Source organism: Macrobrachium rosenbergii, chromosome 42, assembly GCF_040412425.1.
Source record: "Macrobrachium rosenbergii isolate ZJJX-2024 chromosome 42, ASM4041242v1, whole genome shotgun sequence".
NCBI classification, from domain to species: domain Eukaryota; kingdom Metazoa; phylum Arthropoda; class Malacostraca; order Decapoda; family Palaemonidae; genus Macrobrachium; species Macrobrachium rosenbergii.
In genome coordinates, this window is record NC_089782.1 from 11,356,801 (window position 1) to 11,377,540 (window position 20,740).

The window sequence follows — 20,740 nt, forward strand, 5'->3', positions numbered from 1 at the left end:
TCTTTAAGAAAAATTCACCATAAAGAACAAAAAAAGTCAAATATGGATGAATAAATAAGCAAATGAGAGCCAAGATATGACTTTTTTTTTCTTTACTTTACCGCAAATTTGTATTCCGGGATGAGACTTGAAAGAGCGATATTTAATTTAATCTTGTTATGCCGTTTCCAAATGTTCCCTATTTTATCAAGTACTGACAGCAATATTTAAACAGATGTAGCAAGGTCTTAAACCTCGTGTCAGGAAAGATGAATTTATCGGGTACACCCTTATTAGCTCATCTACTAAAACATTGTTCCAGTGGTAGTACCATAAGTAACGTCATCACTAATTATGATTTTGCAAAAACTTTCCATACAGCAAAACAACGAATTTAAGCTTTTTCATTAGCTGTCTGTGGAGGAGTACGACCAGCTTATAATGTAACAACTATTTTTCTTACATTTTAGATTTGGGATATTATTTCTTCAGCTCTGTATTTATTGATGCAAATCTTAAAACTTATTTCAAAACTGCGTAATAATTAATAGTAGGTGCGTGTGTGAATATGAAACTGACATGACAGCTCAAATCAAGGTCAGTTCCGACAAGAAAGCCTGACCTGATGACCTTTTATTCTAAAGGGCCAGATCAAATGATTTTGGAATTACGCGAAAAGATCAAGACGCTTGATCCTCGAGTATGTGAATCCCTACAGTTTCTGTGGATTACTATGCCAATCCTACACATCAAAGTCGAAAGAGTGTAGGCGGGATGCAATTAAGCTCTACAAGAAAATGTCCACAGTAAATTCTGCGGAACAAGCAAAAGCCAAAGACCTTTCGATGAAGTGGAAGTGAGGATTTTTTAAAAGTTAAATTCAGGTCATTAGTTATATCTTTCAATCGACTCCATCGAGAATGGTGCATAAAATATCATCTATATGAGCAGTAAAGGCATGTAAATTCATTATAAAACTAATTGCTCTACTCAGCGAAAAAAAAAAAAAATGCAGCAAATTCAACTTCCAAGGAGAGTTAAACTCATCCAAGGCCTAATCTAAAAGCCATAAATAGTGACAAATCTAAGGAGTCTGGTATCCAATTCTCAACTATTTTTTGAAATTAAACATGTTGCACAGGAACAAAAGATACTGTATAAAAATTTGTTTTCGAAACATTATATAATAATATTGAGCATTAAATAATACATAATATACAGTCCCATTAAAAGCCCCAGACAAAGTTAAATGACAATGCTAGTATGCTAAAAAAAAAAAGAGGACTACGAAGGAGAATAGTATAATTTGTGAATAACAGATATACCTGCATAAGAACAGTGGGGTGCTACAAAGCACGTTATTTCACCTCTGCTGTTTGTCCTTCTAATGACGAAAATAGTGGTCGGTCATGATATAACAAATTTGGACTGGAGTAATTATAGGGAGTTGATAGACTTAGGATATATATATATATATAATATATATATATATATATATATATATATATATATATATATATATTATAAATTTAGAGTAACTCAGACTTCACAGAAGTCTATGGCGAGGGTTCAATCCCCTGCAGCCGACCTGGTCAGAGAGGTGGACACTTTTATCCGTGTAGACACCCCGGGATTTAGTAATCAACGGATAGGTTTGCTGAAAGCAAATGGGTGTTACAGATTAATACACACATAAACAAAGCCACTCCAACACCTTCAAAACATAACAGACATCACACGTCTCGAACTGTCAACCTACAAGCCCAGTTCTCCTCGCTGCTGGGAGAAAGGGAGCTGGGGTTTGATAACATGTACACATTCGCTATCGGGGTCTAAGCGATGTCAGGCAGGGCAGCCGATCGAGGCTACGGCCTGCCCCACCGCCAAATCAAAGTCCTTCAAAAGAAGGCATCGTGCTTACCCCATATAATAATGGGAAAAATGCACGTTAAAGGCGAAAAAAAAAATATATATATATATATTATATATATATATATAATATAAGCGGAAAGTACTACGGAAAAATGATAGTAAATGAATTTATGCAAATTTGATTGATGATAACTTCAATTGTAACTGACTCCATTAAAAATTTTGCCTCGTCTTTCTGAAAAACAGGAAAGCTTTACCATTTAGCGTCACTCCTTCAAAGGGGAAAATGCCTTTGTGAATTACATACATACATATACATATACATACATACATATATATATATATATATATATATATATATATATATATATATATATATATATATATATATATATATATAACTTCAATAGGTACTTAATCCATAACTCTTACTTAGTTTCCATTACTTTATACCGAAAAAGATAACGATAATTTTTTGTTCCAAACTATTTAAATCAGAGGTTAAATATTTGTTAAGACTTCCTCTGATGAATCAAGGTCATGCTATTTTATAAGACTGCAGCGACACAGTTTTTTCTTTGACTACCTCGGACTCTTATGCAGCCTCTTTCTCATACATGAGAAATACCCGCCTCGCCGAAAAAAAATGGACCCAGTTAAAGAAGACGAAAAATAAAAAAATAAGTGTCACCATTAGAAGGCTCAAGTGTCCTGCCCCAGCAGCTGAATCTCCGGCCGGCTTAGCGTGTTCGACTCCGGCGGTAAGGGGGGCCATAACGAAACCAACTAATCAACAAGGCAATTCTAATTCGGATTGTGGCACAAATGACGCATAATGACATCAGTGTGTGTGTGTGACGACGGGACGTGGCGGAATGTTTAGGACTGACAGTTACCGCACACAGCGGGGAGCCGTTTTGTGTTACGTGAGGTCGGAGTGGCAGAATCGCCCCGGCGCCATTAAAGGAAGCGCTAACGCCGAGGTGGACAAGACTTCTCCATTACCATCGCGGGAGAATTCGGACGTCTATCGGCCTAATTAATACCTCTTCAATCTTACAGTTATATGTCTTTGGTTGGTGGGGATAAACAACGTCCCTTCTGGTCAGCCATTTTTTAACGGCTCCCCATTTCCTAATAGCTGAGAACCGGTAGGTCCATTACGAGCCGTGATAACAAAGCGATTAAGCACATCGCCGTAATCATCAATTCTTTGGTTAATTCAAGCATCTCTTGTAAGAAGATACCGTAATCTCATTCAGTATCAGTTATTAAATTTCACGACAACGTCTGATTCTCATAGTTAAAATCCTTGGAGCGTTATACAAATGACTGCAGTCATTATAATCTGAAAATATAAATCTGCTATTTACTTTATATTGATTTCTTGCCTTTACTGGTAAATAGCTCAGCTTTCTTTTCACTGGTTTTCACAAAATACTTCCTCGTGTTATTCGTTGTTCCTCTTCTACTGCATTTATTGCAGCTCTTACAACTATCAATAAAGTCGCGGTTTACTAGTTTAAAATCATTCTTTAACAAACATCAATTCATTAGATATGAGATACCTATTAGTAAACTGTCTTTTAATCAAGTAGCTCCAAAATATCAAATTAAATGTTATTATATGGCATATATTCCATGCTTGTCAAAGCAATTACATAATATCGCCTGTTAAATACAAGTGCTGCAATCTCTGCCTCAAATTAAAACAAAATTATTTTGCAGCTACGCATAAGTCCAAGGTACAAAAGCCGCTGAAGATACCTTACTATTTATGTGATTTACTCGTTTAAACCCCTGACCCAATGAAAAAGCAGAACCGTCCTTACAAATGAAATATCTGACCTCGAAAAGATTCAGGAATATGAGCCGCGCCGACTGAGCTTACCTTCAAGAGACTGAACAGAGTCACTCGGTCAGATGAGTGATAACGAGGAGACTGCAGCAGAACGAGAGAAAGAGAGAAATTGAGGTTCGGCACAAGAATAACGACTGCAGCAGCTCCATTAACTAACTTTGACCTTGAAGGCCGAGGATATGAACAGGAAGTTACTTTACTTGATCGGGGTATGGTCTCAGAGCAAGGAACAAAAGCGGGTTTGTTGTTCTGCTACAACTATTTGAAGTGGTCGGTAAAAATAAAACTAATGCAAATATAACTGTCCTTCGACTATGATAATCAACAAAGAATTTTTTTCATTGGGTTTAAAGAAAACCACAGACTATTTCGAGTTAAAATAAAAAGCACTGTTAAATATATATATTGAATTACACGGTCAAAGGAGAACTTTGGTTTGCTGGTTATAACAGTAGTCAAGGTTTTAGAGAATAAACCCAAGACCCAGGATGAAACCTTTATGCAATCTCAAAGCCTCAATAACAGCACGCCAAAACGCCTCTACTAAGCGGCTTCTTTACTCCTGTCTTCCACGTACAAACAATGTTGGGTATTACTGCCCTTTCGTTCCAATGCTTTCATAGTACACGATGGGTCTTCCTAATCTCCTTCACCTGAATTAGATTGATACACCTCCTACATCAACAGATAACAAATAATCCTCATTTCCTGCAAGTGGCCGGAATTTCCGACAGCACTGCTACATATTGTCAAAGATGGTAAACATATATATATATATATATATATATATATATATATATATATATATATATATATATATATATATATATATATTATATATACATACACATTATATAATATATATATATTATATATATACACATTATATAATATATATATATATATGTTATATATATACATACATATACATATATAATATATATATATATATATATATATATATATATATATATATATATATATATATATAATGCGGTTTCCTACGATTTTCAATACTGCCGTATCTAAATGGTTTTAGTGTTTCAAATGCACTACACAGAAGTTTCGTATCAGTTGCTCACTACACTTCTCTTTCGAAAGAAGAGTCAGGTGGACAAACCCTGCGTGCATTCAAACTTTTCATACTTATTCGCTGTTACTGAGCATTTGAAGATAAATATCTGGCTATCTAACTAACAATCTATCTCCTTTCTATCTATACATACATACACACACATTATATATAAATATATATATATATATATATAATATAGAGAGAGATAGAGAGATAGAGAGAGAGAGAGAGAGAGAGAGAGAGAGAGAGAGAGAGAGGCTGCATATATTTATAGCGTCTATTGGTCACTTTTTACCAGACACGTAACTAATTGTAATAGCCAAAATGTGTCTACGTATGTACGTATATCCTTACAAAAAGAAAGACACGCACAAAAACAAGAACAATTATGAATACAATGTGAGAAGGAAAGAGAGAGAGAGAGGAAGGGTGCCGGAGGGGAAAAGGGGAGGGGGTTAAAAAAAAAAATGGTCGCAAAGCGCCTGAAGAGGAGCAAAGATAGCGATCGGAAATTTTCCTTCTCTTTCTTTCTCTCTTTTCGTTTAATCACAGACAGCAAAGTCACGAGGCAAAGAAAAAGACAAAAGGCGACCCGCCTCTTATAATGGTGCATTCATTTAATTCGTATCTTCTTGTGCTCCGGTAATATATCCGCTCTGTTATTAACCTTCGAAAACAACTGTTCGCTGCCCATCCCGCGTGTGTCAGTTACAGTCTCTCTCTCTCTCTCTCTCTCATACGCACAGACACACATGCGCGCGCGCACAGAGAGAGAGAGAGAGAGAGAGAGAGAGAGAGAGAGAGAGAGAGAATCTTAGATGTCGTTAAACGTTCTAGTATCAAGGTTTCATTTCGAGTTATTTCCTTTGTTAAATATATATCTGTATATACTGAATATTTTTTTTACAAAAACTGCTCAAAATAATTATATATTTTGTTGGAGTACAAGCAAAATTTAACTGTCTTAATTAATATTAATCTGCGCGATCGGTAGTTTCTAATCATTTAAATGAATATGAATAACATATACAGCACAGTGCAGTTGGTATCATAAATTATGTTTCTGAAAACTGCCCTTACACACAAACACACACACACACACAGACACACAACGTTCGGACATCACTTGCAGAACATAATAATCGGCCTCTTAATGGAGGGAGGGTTATCTTCCTTTAGGAAAACTGACGTACACTCAAACCATGTAATTACCATGGCCGAATATCCTCTTTTATCAATGCAACAGAATATTGGCTTTATACACGCATATGATTCGGAAGTGCGTGGAATAAGCCAAAGTGCCGAAATATACTTTCAGGACATGCCAAGTAATATGATGACAAACAGATTACTTCGGCATTAGATAAAAATAAACAGGGTAATATTTGGTGCGTTTATCTCGGTAATAAAGAATGACGGATAACGAGCCTAACCAAAATAACTTGGATGTTTAATTATGCTTATCTAATAAAGGGTTAACCTCAAAACGTACAAGCTCAATAGAGAGAACACTGCATTAAAACGAAAAGGTTTGAAGCCCTGGCCACAAAGCAAAAGAAAGAATTACTCGAGAAGCGCCTGAAAGTTTCATTGCAGCACCATGCTTCTGATATAGTAGTAGAGCTGGGCGTTTGGTCTACTGGATAAACTGATTATCGAAGACTTTTATCTACATCTCGTGGGAGAAGAATGTTTGCAATATGTTTCGTGGAAGCCACTCGGAAATGTTGATGCATCTGATTGCTCATAAGGAAAGGCTGGAATTCATGGGCAATATTGCTTTGTTTTATTTTTTGTTTTATTTTACAAAGCACAATTACACTTTGTTTCAATTTATCAATGGTTGATTTGTTTCTCTCTATATTCCTTTTATGTGTTTGTTACTCTAATTCTAATGGATGCTTTTTTTTTTATTTACATTCATGTATTTTACCCATAAAAGGCTTCTGATGTTCCTGGCCTTTTCGTTTTGTTCTTTATCGATATGCGACCATCTTTAATAATAATATAATTATAATAATAAACCAACAGCAATAGTCATAATTATAATACCAATACAATTAGAGATAACTATACTAATAAACACAACAACGACTGTAATACTGACAACCACAGTAACAATAACTTCTGAAACAGATCAAATAAAAAATTCAGAGCACCAGATCACTTCTTCGAGCAGCGTTGAAATTTTAACAGATGCTATATGTCTGCCATAATGATTCCGAACAGTGCTGACAAACACTTGTCAATTAATCTCATGCTTATCACGAATAAAGTGGAATCATGCTTGCTCGTATAAGAAAAAAAGCTTTAGGGAAAAAAATGTAAAAGTTCAATTTTACATTGAAACAAATAACCAATGCCTTATCTGGAAAAAATCATCGATGAAATAAAAAACGTAACAAAAATAGTAATAACTGGGATAATGAAGTTTACAAATGATTTAATTTCAGAACTCTTGAGAGGTTCAGTGAATGGGTATGAATTTAATTATGCCTTCAAATACATTGTATAGCATACTTGTTCACTGAATTATGCATTGGTAGCTGGTAGTCTTGTGGATATATATTATTTATATACACACACACACACACACACACACACACACACACACACACATATATATATATATATATATATATATATATATATATATATATATATATATATATATATATATTATATATATATAAATTATTTTTGTCACAACGACATACATATAAATATTTTGAATTCAGATATATTTTACCACAGGTGGAACAGACCAAAATCTGTGAAGACCGAGCAATTAAAGGTCATTATGGTTATTAAAAATACAATATATATATATATATATATATATATATATATATATATATATATATATATATATATATAATGCCAATTACTGGGAAGTTTTATGGCGTTCTTGTTTAATCAATGATGGAAGTAGCAGTGAATTTTGTATTTTTTTTTATCTAAAGTCAACTCTGATATGGTAAAATTTCTCGCTGTATCATGAAATGTGATTCCTCACATTCTTCTTAAAGATTTATTATCTACTCCTATCCTCACAATCTTTATATACACACATACATACACTTCATATATATATATATATATATATATATATATATATATATATATATATATATATATATATATATATATATATATATATATACACACACATTATATGTACTCATTAGCTCTTAATGTACTTGTGGCGTCAATTAAATTATTCTAATACTTTTCCCAACTCTTCTATAACTCCTTCCCTATGCTAAAGGTCTGTATACAAAAATTTCAGCTGTACCGATCTATTTATCTCCTTGCTCTTATTTTCGATAATCAATTTGCACTTGCATGGATTCTTTGCAAGATTGCCCCAGTGACAGCCATGAATAAATGGCAGAATAAGTTGTCATTACAAGGATAAATAAATCGGGCACCACAGCAACCATTTATTTTTTATTTTTATTTCATATCGTTAGATTAAGAGACAAGAAAACATTCAAGATATTGAAAGAATAGTGTCACATAAGCACACATACATAAAACTGCATAAAACACACACACACACACACACACACACACATATATATATATATATATATATATATATATATATATATATATATATATATATATATATATATATATATACATACATATATATGCATATATATATATATATATATATATATATATATATATATATATATATATATATATATTTACATACACAAATGCATATATATATATATATATATATATATATATATATATATATATATATATATATATATATATATATATACGAGATTGTGTTCTTTAAACAATGCCTGTCAACAAAAGGTTCAACGCCAGCATCTCCAAAGTCTTTTGCATAAATCACATAATCACAGCTAAAGACTACAATGGCATAAGAGAATAATTTAAATCACAAGTAGTATACAAATTTCTTGCCCAAAACCTAGAACATATATTTTCTTTGAATTTAAAAAGGGCTGAAGAAAAAAATCAATAAAAGTGGGGATCTTGTAAATAAAATTTTACGGTAATTAGAAAAATAACTAAGGTTCGCAAGAATTGGGGGAAAATTTTATTATCGAAAATTTTCAGGCTTAATATATTCAAATTATACACAGTAAACCCAGCTAAAAGAGTTTACTGCAGAACAGATAGAGTTGTAATATAAAGGGCGTTGACGCCTTTGGTGGAAATGATACAAAATTATGTTAAAAGCACAGCTTGGAATGAAGTATGTAAATGGAAGTGTAAATGGCCTGCTGCAAAATAGTAAGTGTCAAACTAGGTATGTTGTATCCATAGGTAGTTAATTAATTACTTTTACGAATGGAGTCATTATACAGCTAAACAGGGGTATCATTCATAAACATGGATGCTGAACGCACATTGAATCATTTACTTTTAAACAGGAACTTTGTGGCTCCTTTTTCGTTCACATCTGTTTCAAATCCTTTCGTTCACTTCCGTTACAATTCTCTTCCAAAGCACACCAACTGAAATATTTCTCTTTATCTACGTGGATGTCATGTCCATAAAAACATCAAGGCTTTGTATCGTTTTTCTTTGTAATTTTTCAACAATAATACACAGAGGTGCAAATCCAAAGTCTACGATTATCTGGTGACTTAACAGAACGTAGAACTGCGGGGATGGAATTAATTTTCGGTGTCCTACAGGACAAATTAAACTCACTGTCCTTGAAGTAGCAACTGAAATGATTCCTCAGGCATTTAGGCGTCATTTCCTCATGAAGACTACGCAGCTCCTCTACTAGGCACTCCTGCGTTTCACGAGCATCCCAAACCATCAGCCATTTCCTAGAGCAACGATGTTAAGGAAGCATCACCCCACCAAGACAAGAAATCAATCTTAGATTGACTGGGCGAACATGAAGCATAATACAGATAAGAAATTAACAACGTTACAGTTTATAAATAACATGAAGCTGGTATCATTCCAAAAGCAATTTAATGCAAACAAGGGGCATATCTCAAAGATTCCCTTTACGACATAACCTCAAATCCTCGAGGGACGAGGCACAAGAAATATCCCTTAATCTCGCCACCCGGACGACAGAACGCTAACGAGAGAGCTTGTCCAAATAAAAAGGCCCCGTTAAAAGTACCCCTTTATCATTAGCTACTCTATGAGAAAGAGATTAAAAACTCTCCCTGGTCTGAGATTACCTTTCGACTATCTTAAACGACGTCTCGGCTTCCATTACGGGGGCACGACACGTTATCGAGGTACGAAACGTTATCGTGGCATCCGCGGGTTTCGGAATACGTTAATGAAGCTGTGACGCTGTGGTGACGGCAGGGCAAGGGACCCCTACCCCAACAGCCACGTAAATTTGATAAGCCGCGACAATTTCAGATTAGCTCTCAGTCACTTCAAAGAAATCCCGAATTTATTCGTGCGTTGGAGTCAGCGAACATCAAAGACGGGACTGGCAGCAATTTCTCTCTACCATCTCTGTCCTCAGCTCCACGTTTCATATCCTTTCCAGTCTTTCTCTTCCTTTTCGTTATCTACTTTAAAAAAAAAAAAGCTCTTTACTAATAATAATAATACGGAAATCCAAGAAACGGACTGAAAATGAAGAGGCCACCCATACGTAAGAAAATATTGAAAAATATCAAGGACTATTTCTGAAAGTTTGTAATATCCACTTTCTCTTATTCACAGCCCATCTTTCAATAATAACATCATTATTTCTTAAAACAATGCAGAAAGAATGGCATTACGAACACTAGGTTTAAGAAAACTGATGACCAGCTATATTATTACACACACACACAGAAAATGAATTATAAAAATAAGACATGCGACGCCATTCACGATAACTCTTCCACGACTGTTTATGGTTACTGACGGCCAAATGAGAAGGCATGTGTTTCAAAACTGATTATGGGACCACACAATGATATCATGAATCTCAAAATATATATACATAAACAAACACACACATATATATGTATATATAAATTTTGAGATTTATTATATCACTGTGTGGTCCATAATCAGTTTTGAAACACATGCTTTCTCATTTGGCCGTCATTAGCCACCAAGCTAGCTACCAGTAAACAGGAAGTATATAAATATAGACATATACATGTGTGTATATATATATATATATTATATATATATATATATATATATATATATATATATATATATATATATATATATATATATATATATACACATATATATACATATCCAATATTTATCGGTTTAAATTATATTTTACGTATTATTGTGTGCACGATGTCCACTGGAAAAAATTATAAACTCACTGAAACTTTAAAGTTGTCTTTTTGCTCTAAGCTTTGTGCGTCCTTGAGGTCGAGGTAAAGAATAGTGATTGCTTTCGTTGCCGTAGAATAGGGAATATCAAACATATTCAGTGTTCGGACAACATTCTTGTGAATAAATATAGCCAGGTAGACAACGATCACCTTAAAAATAAATAAATAAATGAATAAACAGCAACCATAACGTTGCACTTTTCACATTACTTCTCACCTGTCCTTTGCATAACCTACGTGAGATTATTGTTTTTGTTGATCTTCCACTTGAAGTAGAAAAACCGAATTTATATTATTAACCTCTGATTTCCTTCATTCAGAAACGAAAATTATATTTTCACTTTGTTCGGATCTTCTTAATGTGACGAATAGAGAATATAAAAATGTGACCGCATGGGAGAAGACAATTAGAAAATAAAATAAAAAAAAAAAAAAAATGTGAATTCGATTACATCCTTATAACAAGAAAGCGATTAAAACCAAGTAACCTAAATACGCCTGAGATCAAATGAGTGGTGAAAAATAGTGAAATATAACAGAGGTTTATGAAGTTAGTTGATCAACAGATAACAAGAGAGAGAGAGAGAGAGAGAGAGAGAGAGAGAGAGAGAGAGAGAGAGAGAGAGAGAGATAATAATAATCAAGCGTCATCAAGAGTTTGTTTTAAACACAGCAAGCCATCACATTTGCTACTAAACTTAAGCCAAAAGAATTAGCAAACAAACGAATGAAAGGAAGAGAAGAAAAACATAAATAGAGAAAGGAAGAGGTAAAAATCATCGCCTTGAAGGTATTTGTAATAAATTATTCGAAGGTGAGACTCCACCTACTTATATAGCGCTCCACGGAGCAACAAGTACGGTGGTCCCAGCTCAAGACGGAGTGTTGCAAATTGAAGGGGATGAAGCAGATTAAGAAGCAGAGTAATTTTAATGTCAAATATAAAATAGAAATCCTTAAAACAGTGATTTCTTGCAGGAGTCTTTTAGCAATAGAGCAATAAGCAACATGCTTCGATGGTTATATTTAGGTTATTAACTGCTTTCCCAGGCGTTTATTTTTCTTGTTTACGATTTGTATCAAACTGAATTCATGTCTTCTCTTCGCTATGTACTATTTTTTCACGAGTGGGGCAGTGTTATTTTGCTGCTGATCTTTCTAATGATCTTTAGGGGTTTTCCGTATAAATTTATGATTATCACAAATAATAATGGCCTAATCATCATTACTATTATATATTAAAAGAGATCTCTTATCTTTTCAATTTCCTCAGACATTTGGATATGCTTCCTCCAGTAAACACAGCACCATTTCGGGACATATCTGAAGAAACTTGAACCTCTGAAAGTGGGAATCCAACCTGGCCATGCTAGGTTAAAGAGCGTCTGAAATAAACGACAGCACCACAAGCAGTGTGAGGAAAGCAATAAGTTCAGTGGTTTCTGTTGACTTGATATCAAAATACATATATTACGTGAATGTGACCGACAAATCGTCATTTATTAAGAAATAGGACTACCTAAATAAACGTGATAAATACACTAAAGTTTACTTAACCATCAATCACCCACTAGGGTTACCATCTCTCAAGCTCTGCATCTAACTTTTTCGACAGCGAATACTTTCTTATTAAAACAAAGGAAAACCTACAGTTCAGTCTGGGTAATTATTAATAAACGGGCCTTTCAATTTTTCGAATACTTAATTTATTTCCTATATAAAAGTAACTGTCAGAAATTAATAAACAACAAACAACATAACCAGAAGTCTGGAAAAGATGCATCTCTTAAAACCCGAATAATGACAAAGTTGAAGGCAAATTCCAACCTAATCTCTATCATTCTTTACTACTTGCATGTCGACGGACGCATTTTTTTAGGAAACAACCAAATATTACTTAGGGCGTTGGCTGATGTAACTCCCAGGCGCGTATCTACTATTGAGACCACATCTATTCCATTACAAGAAGTCTGTGGAAGACTTATGCTAAACCAGTTTTGCTAAGAATTTCCAGATAGCATAGGAATAAATAAAAACGAACCATACATTAATACCCGCGTATATGAATGTACACACACACACACACACACATATATATATGTGTGTGTGTGTGTGTGTGTGTGTGTGTATGCTTATATGTCATGTCACTAAATAGCGCGTGACAATATATTTATCCAAGGCCAGTGTTGAAAATGTGTTGAAAGAACACGAAAGCGCTTGGTACTTCTTTTATTTTTCCTGGGCCTTGGCTAAATATATACTATATATATATATATATATATATATATATATATATATATATATATATATATATATATATATACATACATACATATATATGTATATGTATACATATATATATATATATATATATATATATATATATATATATATATACATATACATACATATAAAATGATGTGGCCTAACTAAAGATATATGGGAGCACAAAATATAAAGTTAATTTCTTTTTCATTTTCGTTTCCAAGATTATACGATTTCCTGGCAGTTATGTCTCCATCTGATGCAAGCAACAGTTTAGTACTCCAATTAATATTCAGATAACTTAGTTATTCAGGCTACCTTAACAGACTAGCCAAAAGTTTAACCAGCATTTAAAAGACATCTTTTATTTAACGGCCAAATCCAGGAGCCAAATACGCTAACCGCTAATCATACAATTAATACCAAGGATCATGATGCATTTATAAGCTTGCTGATACATCTTTTAAAATATACACGTAAGTCAATATCGAATTACATGCATTAAGCACAAAATTAATATAAAAACGGCACAAAAGACGAGTTTTGAAAACAAGCAACAGAAAACAAAAACGACGCATAAAGCACTCGCTAACGAGGAAAGTAGTCACTAAGAACAATGCCTCAGCTCACACTGCAGTGAAGGCAACCTCTTCTTCAAAGTCCAAGAAGAAGAAGAACAACAACTTGGAGGAGGAGGAGGAGAAGAAGAAGAAGAAATATGAAGAAACAATAGCTAACTTAGATCGGCATCAATATATGACACCTGGGCAACCCTACATTATGGTCGATAAATAAGGGATAATGGTGGCTCGTGCGACCACCTTATGCATGCTAAATGGTACAAGGCACGAATATCATGGTGGGTATAAATGCCCATTCGGCCTGTCAGACCCTCAAATGTCATAAGGGTTGAGGGTACCCTTGGGTCTGCAGCAGCAACCTCAGGAGGCGTTACGGAGTGTGTTTATCTCCTGATCATGAAAACCTACATTCCCTCTCTCATCATGAAAGGTTCATTAAATGATCGTGAAATCATCTCTCTCTCTCTCTCTCTCTCTCTCTCTCTCTCTCTCTCTCTCTCTCTCTCTACAAAAATATTATTACATAATCATATTTCTCTCCATTCCCTCACTTTCTTTTTCTCCCTTAAGAGAGATGTATTTCATGATCAAGAATTCATTCTCTCTCTCTCTCTCTCTCTCTCTCTCTCTCTCTCTCTCTCTCTCTCTCTCTCTCTCACAAACTAAAAAAGTTTTAAGAAGTCCCAAAGGGCAAGTATCAAAATCTTTGTCTATTAAGTTTTCTCTGCGTATAGAAAAAAAAACATTCCAAAGATCCTACGCATCTTCAATGAATCTTCAGTTATCATATTCCACTTCAGTGTAAGCTTCAAATAACGGCAAACTAAAACATCTACGTAAACAGATTAATAAAAGAAATTATCCCAAGACTAACTCGAGTACTCTAGGATCTCTTTTGCATAAAAACGTGAAACAAGTCACTGTTAATAACGACACATAATAACGACAAAATGTAGATATTAAACAGAAATCAGGAAAACTGTTCAGTTCATAATTTTTCACCGGCTAGAGATTGGGTCTGGACAAATTGAACAAAGTACGAATAATCCTTAAGAAGAGGAAGGTAAGTTTTATTACGACCCGAATACTAAGCAGCGAATCTTCCTTCGTCAGCAATACGTTGTACATTATGAACCTCCGATTAATGACTACGCACCGAATGTGATTGGTTGTACAAGAGGCAAACACGCTCAGCCTGTCAGTATCAATCACTGGAGGCAAGGCTGGATGTCGTCATTTGATAGCATTCAAGAACGCATTTAAATACTAATACTGACTGCATCTCTCTCGCTCTGAGATGTTTTTAATGGTTGCAAGCTATAAAGACATCACGAATTAATGGTCTATTGTCTATCCTCATCTTATGGAATGTGATACAAATAATATACATAACATTATTTATATATATATATATATATATATATATATATATATATATATATATATATATATATATATATATATATATATATATATATATATATATATATGTATATATATATATATATATATATATATATATATATATATATATATATATATATATATGTACCACAATACCTCTTAGCTTCTCGAATTCTTCACACGTTTTGGATCCGCTTGCCAGCAGCAAAGCCTTAGGTCCAAATGCAAAAATATAGAGCAATTCTTTAGTCCATACCAGGTTTCGAACCCAGTTGTCACTACAAAACCTGAGATTCAAAGGCAAGAATATGAAGGCAATTCTTCAGTCGGTAGGTGGGTTCGAACCGGAGTATCAGAACGAAGTCGGTAACAGGACGACGTTCTGACACTCCCGGTTACGGGTTCGAATCCTGGTAAGAAATTGCTTCACATTCTTGCATTTGCACCTCAGGCTTTTAGCGCATCAAACTCGAAAGTTAAGAGACCGCCCTGGATATTACAAGTACATATGTGTGCGTGTATGTATATATATATATATATATATATATATATATATATATATATATATATATATATATATATATATATATATATATATATATATACTGTATATGTATATATATAAACATATATATATAACATTAGTTTTCTAACACGGTCTTTCTTCATTTTCTTGAAGTGTAGTTTTATTTATTCCTTGAAGACTGAAAAAAAAGCATTGGATAAATCTGAGAATTTGCCAGTGACGTGTAAGACCACACGCGTGCGTTCATGATAGATAAATATATAATATATATACGCATATATACATATATTACATATATATATATATATATATATATATATATATATATATATATATATATATATATATATATATGAATAAAAGTGAATATTCAAATTCAAATGTGACACATGCAATACTTGGGGCAAAGTTTCCTTCACACCAAGCATTTCCCCTTCTAAACGGTAAGCATGAAACGTGTAAATCAAGAGGGAAGTGTGCTCTACATAGAGCAGTCTGCCCATAAAAACGATAAGAGAGGTCCTTGAAAATTAAATAAGACAAATGTTAACCTGGAATGAACGAGTCCTCTATTTGAAATGTTCTGCCTTTTAATGATAGGAGGGAACACTCAAAATCAAATATAAATGTGCAAAGTGAAGGAAAAGATCCTTTACATGAAGGATTATGCCTATAAAGATGACGGAAGGGATCCTTCAAAGTCAAATATGACATGTGAAGAACTGGAAAGAAAAATTCCTCTACATGATGTATCCACCTATATAAATTGTAAAAAGAAATCTTAAGAAAATTAATTATGACGCATGCAAAATTTGAAAGAATCTTCAACACGGAGGATTACGTCCATATGAATGAACTTCGCCAATTCTGTATGACATTTACCTTTCAAACCTTACTCTTGGTCACACTTATTTTCAACTTCTTGCTAACACTTTCAAATTCCTTCGCTTGTCTTTCCTGCAGTTTCGCCTCACTATTCCTAATCAGTACTGGATCATCTGCAAACATCAGCCATTCCAGTTTTGTTTCCTTGACCTAACACAGTATTCCATCTATAGAGATATTAAACTACCACAGTACCTATGGGAGTTTAGTATTTCTAAAGGCGTTTCTGCAGGAACACCTTTTCTCAGACCAATGTTTACACCAAACCAGTCATTCTTCTACGTACAGTACACGCTCAATGCATATAGATTTTAATCGGTCACAACAGCACTCTTCATATTACCTCTCTATGCATTTTACCATAAGCTTTTTCTAGGTCTTCGTATGCCACATAAAGCTTTTTCGCTTACCTTTCAAACCTGTCATGTAACGTTTCATAACAAACAACTGATTCACAAACCCTCTTCTTTGTCTAAGCCGACATATGGGGAAAGATGAGACAGATATCAAACATACAAACCTGAATTCTGATGCACAAACTCCGGCGTTGGGTTATGAGGTTTAGAAGTGTCATATAATGACAATATTCAAAGACCAAATGTCTAACGATGTCATGATGATGGTTAAGAACAACAGCAAACTATTTAAGGTCGATCATATTGCATGTTACACGGAGATAATTCTGAGAGAGAGAGAGAGAGAGAGAGAGAGAGAGAGAGAGAGAGAGAGAGAGAGTACAAAATGGGGAAAAAAACTTGTTGAAAACTGACCTTCTAGAAGTTCCACGCACATCGAGGCTTGTTCTGCACACCCTGTAGAGATTAAATAAAAGATATTATCATAACTTCACACTTCAACAGACAGCAAATGGGTACATTGTAAATAATCAAAAGTAAATTTAATGTAAAAATGTTATACCAGTATTTCAAAAGAACATACGGTGCATTATATCATATAAAGTTACAATTTATCAATACGGGATCTAATTTTCTACTTTATAAAGTATTCGTCACCTTTACATTATATACAGATCTTATAACATTTTGCAATATTCACCTCGTATTACTGAGACCAAAACAGCATATTCCTAAATTTACCTTCACTATAATAAATAAATGCGCCACGTTTTTGTTGAGCAAGAATTCCCGATCTTCGTTTTTCTATCGATATTTTAATCTAAAATTAGCGTAACAACTGCATTCCTTCCTCTTCAATCTCCTAACATTATGGTTGAGAGCAAAATTTATTTTTCATCGCAAAGTATAAAAAAAAAAAAAAAAAAAAAAAAAAAAAAACTGCCTTCCTCCTACAAAGGAACACTAGGATTTTTTTTCGGTTTAATTGCTCTTGTTATTGACTTCATTTAGGGAGAGTATCCGACCCGCCCCTCCCCTCTCTTTCTAATAAATAAAAAAAGGGTGGGGGATAGGGGAATACCGCATTTGATTTACTTTCCAATTCTTTGTAAATTTATGGTTTTAATCTGACTCCCACAAGGAAGCGCCTTTCAATCTCCGCTGATTTGAGTTTGTTTGCGCGAGGGTCTTTTTCACCCGATTAAAATATTGCACCTTGTACATTTCCAGCTGATCTTGAAAACAACCTACGACAGAAAAGACTAAATAATATGAGCAACGTTATTTCTTTCGAAAACAACGATGCGAATTATTTAATCTGTACTGCACAGACACACAAAAAGATATCGAAGTTATATTAGAGGATTAGGCGAGGGAAATTTTAGTGATGAATGCAAAAAAAAAAAAAAAAAAGACGCAATCAATATTGAAAGGGAAAAACTGAAGATAAGGGGCAAGGCAACCATTTAAAACATTTCCTTCTCAAAATGCTACTTTACACATTCAGTATTTATTTCTATACATTTGTGAGAGAGAGAGAGAGAGAGAGAGAGAGAGAGAGAGAGAGAGAGAGAGAGAGAGAGAGAGAGGCTCGTGTTATATCACTGAAGGCGGGCAAGTGACAATCATTAACGTCGATATTTCACAACTACACTGTTGTTACACAGCGCAGGCAATCAGCCTCTTTATAGGATGTGGAATCCTTTAATAGAAGGATTCAACCATCCCAACGATATTAGCTTTGATGTTCGAAAACCTTAACCGCTACCTTTCCTATGTCATTTACGGCAGTGCAAATGACGTAAGATTTTTTTGCGTTCAGAATCATTACTAATAACAGACCATAGAGAAATGAGTTTTGCTTTGTATTCCCAGTAAAACTACTCTCTCTCTCTCTCTCTCTCTCTCTCTCTCAACCCAGTTGTCTACAAACAAATTCATGTTTCTAATATCAAAAATACCGTACCTTAGAGATACACGCTTCGATAAATCTTCCTAGTTAATTATTTCATGCAAAAATCCTACCCGGGGAGAGGTGCTTCTGCAGCAGTAAAGATGAGCTTAGTTCTGTATATTAACATGTATTAACACAAGATAATTGGGGCAATCAAATCAAAATTAAAGTTTCAATAGAAACAAAAGCCTGTTTCAAGGAAAGAACAAGCAAACACTGACTATCCATAATATACTGTGCATGTACATAGGTTTTCAGGAGGTGATTTCTACATAATACCAGGTTCTAAGATAATAAGAACAACAAGAAATTTACATTCATAGTTTTTTCTGTTCTATCAAGTCATATATAAGTACAGTGTAAACATACAAACAACAATAAATTCATGTTGACGGTACATAATTCGACCGACACCTCTGAAATATGACCTGAAATACAGATACTACGGTATTCATTTCCTTACCGGTTAACAAAATTCTCTCGCATCTACTCTCAATAAGCCCTAGACGATGTAACGAAATTTTCTTTAAATGAATGTATAAAAAGACGGAGTTTCAGGCTCAGCTTGGAAATATCTGTATAAAAAACATACATATTCAAATTTTATATACAGAGCACACTAGGGAAGGCATAAGATTCTGATTGAGAAAGGAAAATAGACAGCAGAAGGATTTACAGTATAAGGAATGAACAGTGTGGGTTTAGACAAGAAAAAAAGGGTGTGTGGATCAAGCGTTTATAATGAAACAGCTATGTGAGACGTTTGAAAGCAAACAGGAAAAGCTGTATGTGGTGTCTGTAGACCTAGAAAAAGCTTACGGTACAATCTACAGAGAGAGACAATGTGAAGAGCGCTGAGGATGTATTACAGATAATTAGATGCAAAAAATCAAGTTTTCATTTCGGAAGTGAAGCGTTTGTAGGCAGGAGAATAACAAATTTGATGTCCAAACAGAGTTTAATATCTTTAAAAATTCAATGATCAGGAAGTCCGATAAGATGTCGAAAAATTTTCTCCCTAAACAATTGTCTTCCTCATCTACACATGCATAGTAGCTGCTAGCTCAACAAGACATGCAAGATGTATGATGACAGTGTATCCTTTTTCTTTATTAGTGCAAATACGAATTTTCTTATTAATTCGATCGTTTCTTCTTTGTTTTTACCTTTGGAATTCATTACAGCGACTACTTAGTAGCAACATGATGGCGTATATCGTTATTAAATTCAGTTTAAATGAGGTTTATGGGGGTGTTTTGGCAGTTGCACGAGAGATAGACCTTCTCCCCTCCCACAAACACACACACACACAAACACACAGACACATCTAAGTGAGAATTGTAGAAATGCAATATTTTTTATTTATTGTCCTTGTTCAAAGGAGATGCTTTTTATTCTCTTCTGATAGAGGAACGTAACTTCACCTCCCCCTTCCCTCCCCTCTATCTTCCCCTCACCCTCCCTTCCCCTTCCCCTCCCGATTCTCCTTCCCTCTTCACTTCTTTTTCCATCCCCCTCCCCTCCTCTTCCCCTCCCCCTACCCATATACTGTCATTCAGAGTTTTCTTGGGACAGCGCTGGGCTGGTCAGCTAGTTATATATAACTAGCAATAATGGCTGGATGATCTGCAATGTCTTCCTTTAGACCTCATGTGGCCT

The 20,740-nt window shown here is 34.3% G+C and overlaps 1 protein-coding gene across 14 annotated transcripts in view; it reads right to left on the reverse strand.

Moving 5' to 3' along the window:
* Positions 1–20,740, reverse strand: part of LOC136827939 (TOX high mobility group box family member 2-like) — a 1,122,506-nt gene that overhangs the window by 797,113 nt on the left and 304,653 nt on the right. For all 14 annotated transcript variants that reach the window (XM_067085478.1, XM_067085475.1, XM_067085467.1 and 11 more), the window contains one exon: positions 17,542–17,583. In XM_067085478.1, coding sequence (XP_066941579.1) covers positions 17,542–17,563 — 22 coding nt within the window. In that variant the 5' untranslated portion in view covers positions 17,564–17,583. The remainder of the gene's footprint in view (positions 1–17,541; positions 17,584–20,740) is intronic.